The sequence below is a fragment of the Manacus candei genome, unplaced genomic scaffold, assembly GCF_025592945.1.
Source record: "Manacus candei isolate 608988 ecotype Guabito, Panama unplaced genomic scaffold, ASM2559294v1 h1tg000019l, whole genome shotgun sequence".
NCBI lineage: Eukaryota > Metazoa > Chordata > Aves > Passeriformes > Pipridae > Manacus > Manacus candei.
This window is the reverse complement of record NW_026138067.1, coordinates 3,761,753-3,769,161: the sequence shown is the minus strand read 5'-3', so window position 1 is coordinate 3,769,161 and position 7,409 is coordinate 3,761,753. Positions and strand designations below refer to the sequence as shown.

The 7,409-nt window shown below is 49.3% G+C and overlaps 1 protein-coding gene across 3 annotated transcripts; it reads right to left on the bottom strand.

Annotated features, from left to right (window-relative positions):
• Nucleotides 1–287: 287 nt before the first annotated feature.
• On the bottom strand, nucleotides 288–6,161 carry KCNS2 (potassium voltage-gated channel modifier subfamily S member 2). Of its 3 annotated transcripts, none has more exons than XM_051785227.1 (2): nucleotides 6,047–6,161; nucleotides 288–4,623 (listed from the first exon to the last, which is right to left on the bottom strand). In XM_051785227.1, the coding sequence occupies exon 2, from the start codon at nucleotides 4,584–4,586 to the stop codon at nucleotides 3,153–3,155; it is 1,434 nt and encodes a 477-aa protein (XP_051641187.1). In that variant the 5' UTR covers nucleotides 4,587–4,623; nucleotides 6,047–6,161; the 3' UTR covers nucleotides 288–3,152. The 3 variants fall into 3 exon arrangements, with proteins under 3 accessions (XP_051641187.1, XP_051641186.1, XP_051641188.1); XM_051785226.1 differs by lacking the exon at nucleotides 6,047–6,161 and adding an exon at nucleotides 5,242–5,275; XM_051785228.1 differs by lacking the exon at nucleotides 6,047–6,161 and adding an exon at nucleotides 5,027–5,060.
• Between the last annotated feature and the right edge of the window lie 1,248 nt (nucleotides 6,162–7,409).

The window sequence follows — 7,409 nt, the reverse complement described above, 5'->3', positions numbered from 1 at the left end:
GTAAGAGCATATGGATGCTGCCTACAAATACACTAGGAATACACATAGAGGAAAATGAAATATTTAAGCAGTGTTGGCATAAGAAAAAGAAACAAAGTGGTATAAAGCATCCATTAATAAAATTATGCTAAAAGTTGTGCAAGCCTTGTAGAGCAGCACAGCTCTGGAATGGTCTTCAGGAGGAGGAGAGAGGAAAAATGTGATTACTTTTAACATGGAGTTAGTTAAGTTTATGAAAGGAATTCCTGTGCACTGTGTAAAGTCACTGTCATGATAATAAGAACATATTAAATTTCAGTACTTTATTTACTTAGTGTCTTTGATCCAAAGCACTTATATAAAAATGCAATAATGAAAATTCCTTTCAACCAGTACAATAAAAGTCTGAATTCCTTGGGGTATTTAATTTTCTTTAGTAACACGCAGTTTGGACACGTTCCATTCAATATTGGCAGAAATGACAGAGAATCAGCCCTACAAATAATAATAAATCTAGAACGTAAGATAAGCTATAGGTTATTGAAATGATGTGTTGTAAAGTTTGGATCCAACATTTGCAATGTTAAACTAGCAACAGCTGAGGAAATTTGTGACTCTTTGGCAAGTCTACAGGTCTCATCAAATAACTGCCCTGAAAGTCACTGATTTTCAGCTCTGTGCACCTACTGTTTCTGAAACAGATAAAACCACTGCTTGGAGCTGGATTCTCTGAAGGCCCCCAGGCAACAGAATTAGTGAGAGTTTGCAGTGTCCTTTGCATCAGGAAGAGAGCTTGCCACCCTTGCAGCATGTAACCTGACCAGAGTGCATGAGCTGCACATGCCCACCTCTTCCTTCTCTTCCTTCTTTCTTGGTACTTCCAGTCCAGCAGTTGACCTCAGGCTGGCCCACGTTCTGCGTGGATGTTTGTAGGTGTGTGATAGTTTACACACACACAGTATGAATCAGGAACAAGAGTACTGAATTTATGCCTATCACCCAGCAGAGAACTTGAACCAGACCTCCAGAAGTGAAAACCTTAGCAAAATGTTTCAAGTTTGGACACCAAATTCAGGTTATCTAGATCTCTCTTTGATTTTCAGGGACAGCAAGCAATGACTTGCCAATGGATTTCATAACTTGTGCAGGCTCTGTTGAGATCTTTGGTGAAGTTGGAAAGGACCATTTCCCTCATGCTTCATGGCCTAAATCAGGCACTAACTCACATGAGGGGAGAGTTTTTTCAAAGGAAATGGGGTGAGGGGTAAGTTATTTCACATCGTGTATTCTGTGATAGATCACTGGGCAAACAGGAATGTGATCCTGGGTGATCAGCTTTCTGTTTTTAGGTGGAGCTGATATAGCAAAGCATCAAAAGATACAGATCAGACAGCAACCTCTAGTAGCCTAAATGAGGCAATTACCTATTCATGCCATATTTCCTTTATTCCGTCAGTTGGGCTGCCCCTTGTCATGGTATACAAAAACAGTCTTCCAAACGTGACAATTTTAGCTTTAGTATTTTAATTTCTCTTCTGACTAGTCTGAATTTAATTTCTGAACCTCTCTAGTCTTTGCAAGTAAAACAAACAAACAAACCAACAAAATAATTAGAACATTATATGTAATAAATGGGATGGAAAAGCAGCAGGATCTGAAGAGAAATGCTGTTCTGCCCACTGAGCACCAGTAGTTTGTTTTCTGGCACAGATGCCAAGAATTTAAAAGAGCCACCCAACAGTGGCTTCTACCTGTTGATTACAAGTGTTTGATCTCTGTAAAACTGTGTAAGGGAAGAGACTGAGCACTTGAAAAACAACTTTATGCAGATCCATGATTACTCTGGAAGTCCCAGATGATCTGTTCTCTCATGTCTTTTTTGGTTTTGTTTTCTTTTTTTTTAAAAAAGTACATGCCAGCCCTTGAAAGGATTTACATTGTCTACATCACAGAAATAAGTAGGAGGTTCTACCCACGGCTGCTGCAGTATTAAGCTCTTTTTCTTTATCTGTTCCCTTCTTAGGCCCTTATACTCTCCCTTAGTTGTAAATTGTGAGTTTCTTTCTGAGGGAAAATGTGACTTACAGGGTGTTTTTTTCCTTAGAGTTTCCTTGGCAGAAATCTTAATGGAATTGTCTGTCATCAACACCTGCTTTCAAGCTTTTCTGATAAAATTAGATTTTATATCTCAGCATCACATATGGCATCTTTATAATTAGTCTTTTTGCAGTATATGAATGTCAATTCCTAAAATGCTGCCTGTACAGTTCATGTGGGAATATTTCACTTCATTAAACAAATCCAAGTTTTTCATTGGAGCTTCTAATTGTTGAAAGCCCACATCTTTGTGTGTCTAATCTCAGAACCATTTTGACAGACTGATACAGCATACTGCAGCTGCACTGAGACTGAGCTGGGAGCAGATCACTTCTGGAAATGTCATCCTGAGAGGTCTATGTGTGCCTCCATACCATTTGTGGAAATGCAGTATTTGAATATGTAGCTATCTGAAAGTGTGAGGTTGCCTTCTTCAGAGGGTTCAGTATTGACCTAATCTTGGAAGCACAGGAAGGTCTATGCTTAGGAGATTCTCAAAAGTATTACTATACATAACATTTCAGAACAAGAACACCCAGATTTTAACATACATACTCAAGGGTAAGCAAACTTAGTGGAGTTTTCAGACAAGTGACAATCAGAATTACTGGTCAGCAATATGGATAAAAGTGTTTGCATGTCAGTGACTCACAGGTGATTGTTTTAAACTGTTGTAAAATGCATGGAAGTCCTACACTAGTACAGATACCAGTATAGGTGATGCGTGATTTTTTTCATTACTCATGTCACATCTGAAAATTTTTATTCCACTTGTCTACGTTCATTTCTCTGCTCAGATGAGAAAATGCACAAAGTAACAGATCATCTTTTATACCACTAGCACTAATGTCATGGAAGTGGTAACATTTGCATGGAAAGGACAGCATTTAGTATCCAATGCAATAGGATGAAAATGTGCAAACTGTCAACTTGTAATAGAAATGTCTTTAGTTTCTCAAGTGCAAAGTGCAGTGTCAGCAACACTATCCTTTGGAAAAAAAAAGAAGACAAATAGGAAAACATTTATAAACATAGCTCTTGATAGCTCTCATGCAAACTGCTGTCAGACTTGTATGCTAATGCAGTGAATCATTCAGGCTCAGCTCACTGGGGGTACTCCTGCTCATATTGGTCAAACTAGCCATAAGGGATTTAACTTTATAAGCATAGTAGTCCCTTAAGTTGATGGATGGAACTTCTTTCATGCCATCACCAAAATCACAGCTTCTCATGGCACTCTCTAACTGCTTCTGACGCCTATAAAAGTGGGAGAATTTATTGAAGATCAGTGTAATGGGAAGCACTACCACTAGGATACCAGCTAAGATGCATGCAGATGCTGTCAACTTGCCAGCAGTGCTCCCTGGCACAACATCTCCATAGCCAACTGTGGTCATGCTAACAGTAGCCCACCACCAACAAGCAGGGATGGTGGCTAGCCCCTCATTCTCTTCTTTCTCAATGGTGTAAGCCACTACTGAGAAAATGGAGATGCCAACAGAGAGGTAAAGTAAAAGAAGCCCCACCTCTCTGTAGCTATACTTCAGGGTGGCTCCAAGAGACCTGAGACCTGTGGAGTGTCTAGCAAGCTTTAAGATGCGAAAGATCCTCATGAGTCTCAGGACTTGTGCAACTCTGCCTAAATTTGCTAAAGTTGGACTACTTTCCACCACCAAGTTGACAATTAATGTAATGTAAAATGGAAGGATAGACATTAGGTCAATCAAATTCAGGGCATGCTTGAAAAATTTTAAAAAGTCAGGAGCTACTGCAAATCTTGCCACCAGTTCAAAAGTGAACCATGCAATACCAAAATGTTCCACGATTTCAAAGCGAGGGTCTTCCTCAGGGTTCCCATTACCGTCAACAATCTGAAAGTCTGGGAGGCTGTTCAGGCACATGGTCACGATGGAGCCCAGCACCACCACTATTGAAAGGACACTGAAGATGCGGCTTAAAACTGAGTACCCAGGATTATCCAAAGCAAGCCAGAGCTGCCTCCTGATGTTTCCAAAGGGCTGTTTATCAAATTTAGAGGCATCGTTGTAGAATGCCAAAATCTCATCAAAAGAAGATGTGGTACTTTCCTGGTCACTTTGTTCCTCCCATTTCTCTTGGTCTGGCTCCATTTTCCTCCCATGGTAGCTATAACTGCAGCAGGAGTCTATAAAGAATTCATTGATTCCCCAGTATTCAATCTCCTGGCTGAAAGAAAACACACAGAGTTCTCCCATCACATGGAGCTTGCCGGTGTTATAAAAATGTAGCACATAAGGAAAGAGCTCGGGGTTCCTGTCAAAATAAAATTCATTCTTGGTATCATCATAGTCATCGCAAAGCTCCAGTATTGACTCCTTTGAGTGGCAGCTCAGCAATTTGCCCAGCCTGGTCTCAGGGAACCTTAATAATGTGTTGGATCTCATCTTTTTCTTAAAGCCTCCAACGTTGATGCTGATCTCATTGTCTTCAAAATTCGCTTCAGATAAAGCATTCAGACTCTGCCCTGTCATAGTGAGCTCCTTCCGAAAGTGTGTAGGGAATGAATACCTAGGATGCAATTGCACAGAAAGTTGACAGAATGAACAAATCTACAGCATGTTCACCTATTGATGCTTGCTTTTCTTTCTTTCTCTCTTTCTCTTTCTTTCTTTCTTTCTTTCTTTTTCTCTTTCTTTCTTTTCTTTCATTTTCTTTCTTTTTCTTTCCCCCTTTTCTTTCATTTTCTTTCTTTTTCTTTCCCCCTTTTTCTCCCTTTCCCCCCCCGTTCACCCACTTTCCCCTCTTTTTCACCCTCTGCCCCATATCTCCCCTTGTTCCCCTTTTCTTTTCTCCCACCTCCCACTGAGGACCCTGAGAGAGGCTCCTTTGTTCCCGCTGCAGGCTCCTGTTCCTCCCCGCGCCCTTCACCTGGGCTGCGGCTGCCGCTCCCCACCAACCCCCCGTTACTCACGGCCTTTGTGCCACCGGCTCTGTGCGGACCTTTCCCTGCCTTCTGCCGCTCCCGGCCCCGCCAGACGAGGAGCCCCCCCGGCCGCCGCCGCCCAGGCTCCCGGTCCCCGCCGCGCCTCAGGGGCCGGAGCCTCCGCTCTGCGCGGGGGGCGCCGCTGCCCCCCGGCCGCAGGGGATCCCCCTGCCCGGCTCCGCTCGGCTCTGCGCCCGCCCTACCTGCTGCCTCAGCGGCCGCGGCCCCCCGCCGGCGCGCCCCGTCGCCCCCGGCCCCCGCCCGCCATCGCCGCCGCCCGCGGGGGCCGCCAGGGCTCGCTTCGCTGCCCGGGGGGTGCTGGTGCTGGTGAGGTGTCGGGGTGATGCCGGTGCCGGGGAGATGCCAGTGCCGCTGGGATGACGGTGCCGAGGGGGTCCTGGGGGGATGCTTTGTCGGTGCTGAGGGGATGCCGGTGCCCGTGCCGGTGGGGTGCAGGTGCCGGGCAGGGCAGGGCAGGGCGGCCCCGGTGGCCGCGCGGTGCTGAAGGGACAGCGGCCGCCCCGCTCAGCGGCGGGAGGCGGCGGCACGCCCGCTCGTCATGGCGACGACCCCCGAGGCTGCCGCCCGCCCCCGCCGCTCCCACCTACCCCCCGCCCGACCCCGCCGGCGGCGATCGGGGCTGGTGGGTGGGCGGCCGGGGGCTGCGCAGGGACTGCCCGGCGGGGCCGCTGTGCCGGCGGTGCCTCCGCTCGCCCGCTCCCGCTCCTGCCCCCGCGCACCGGCGGCAGCGGCGCCGCAAACTCGGTTTCCCTCCCCACCGCGGTCCTGCCTCACGCCGGCTCCGAGGGGGGACGGGGGACGCCCACCCGCGGCCGCAGTGGTTCCGGGCACCCGCGGACCCTCTCCTGAGGGGCGTCACCCGCTTCTCTACCCCTCATCCTGCCGGGAAGGGACCGGAGGAGAGGGTGCCGCTATCCCCCCCTCCCCGCCCATGGCACCAGCAGGTCCTCACTGTGTTGCCTGGGCAGGGTCCCTGCGGGGACTCACAATAGGAAAGACGGGGGCACTCGTCGGGGCCGTTTGGCGTGAGGAGAGCGGGGCTGCGTGTGGAGGCTGCTAGCCGCCCCCTCAGCTGCCGGATGGGACCCCCGACCTCCCCACACTGCCCTGCCAGCCGTTTCAGGAGGGATGATCCTGAACGGCAGAACCTCGAGCGGGGCGGGTGGAAGGGCTGACCTCCCTGCCTTGCTGCTCTTGGCGGGGCAGGGTTTTCCGGCTGGCCCGGAGTGGAATAATGTCCAGCTACATGGCCAGTGACAGCAGCGTCCCTGCCTATGCTGGAGGCGACTGGGAAGAAATCTTTTCCCTCATGCTGAGCCCGGCCTGAGGCCGAATTTTCCGGGGAGAAGTCTGGTCCTGACAGTCCCTGCGAGAAGGAGCCGACTGCACACCTGACTCCGCGATCAGGGGCCGGCTGTGCAGAGCATAGCTGCTCTGAGACAGGTGCTTTATACTGGGCTAACCCGCATGGTCTCCTGCCAGCTGCCTCGTGACCCCCTCTCACTCGTGGTCCCACGCATCTGAAGTCCAGCTCCTGGAAATGAATTGCTGTCAGTGGTTTGCAGGATTAGGGAAGGCAGGGGGATGAAGACTCCTCGCTTGCTTCCCCCCACCCTGTCAGAGCCCCGAGCACTCCAGCCCTGTGCATCGCCTTCGGCTTGTCCCTCAAACCCTTGTCAAGGGAGAGGGGTTAAACCTTCCAACTCCAGCAGCACAAGGAACCCCCCGGTAATAAAGAACAACCCTTTAAGAGCCCAGGAAACTGAATGCAGACATGGAGTGGGGCAAGTAAGTCCTGGTGCATGGCTGGGTCTCCAGAACCCAGCTTTCCTGCCTGGGGTGTTTGATCACCCCACCACATCCCACCAATGCTGGTGCATTGTGTGTCCAAAGACTCCACACCTCTGGAGACACTTCCACAGCTGTGTGCATGGACCCGTAGCACCCTCAAGCCCTCAGAAATGCTTCAGAAAAATCCATGCTTCAGTAATACTACAGATGCTGCCCCTGTTTGCCTTTTCTTAGGTGGTATTTGGTCTTGCTTTGCTCTCCTGCTGGTGGCTGCCTCCTGCCTCCCTTCCCTACAGATGCCCTGGCTCAGAGCTTTGTGTCCCAGAATGCTTCACTGCATATCCAGTGTCATCCCAGGGGACATTAAATTATGTACACCAGGCTGCCCTCCTGGCCAGGGAAAATGCTGCTCCTCTCAGGGTGGTCCCCCAGCTCTTCCCCTTCCGGGACGGGGCACACAGGAGACAGAAGCTGCACGTAGCAGGGAGGAGGCTTTGCAAACCCAGTGACGACCTGCAGGTTTTCCTGTAACAACGGCTTTTCATGTCCAGAGAGGCAT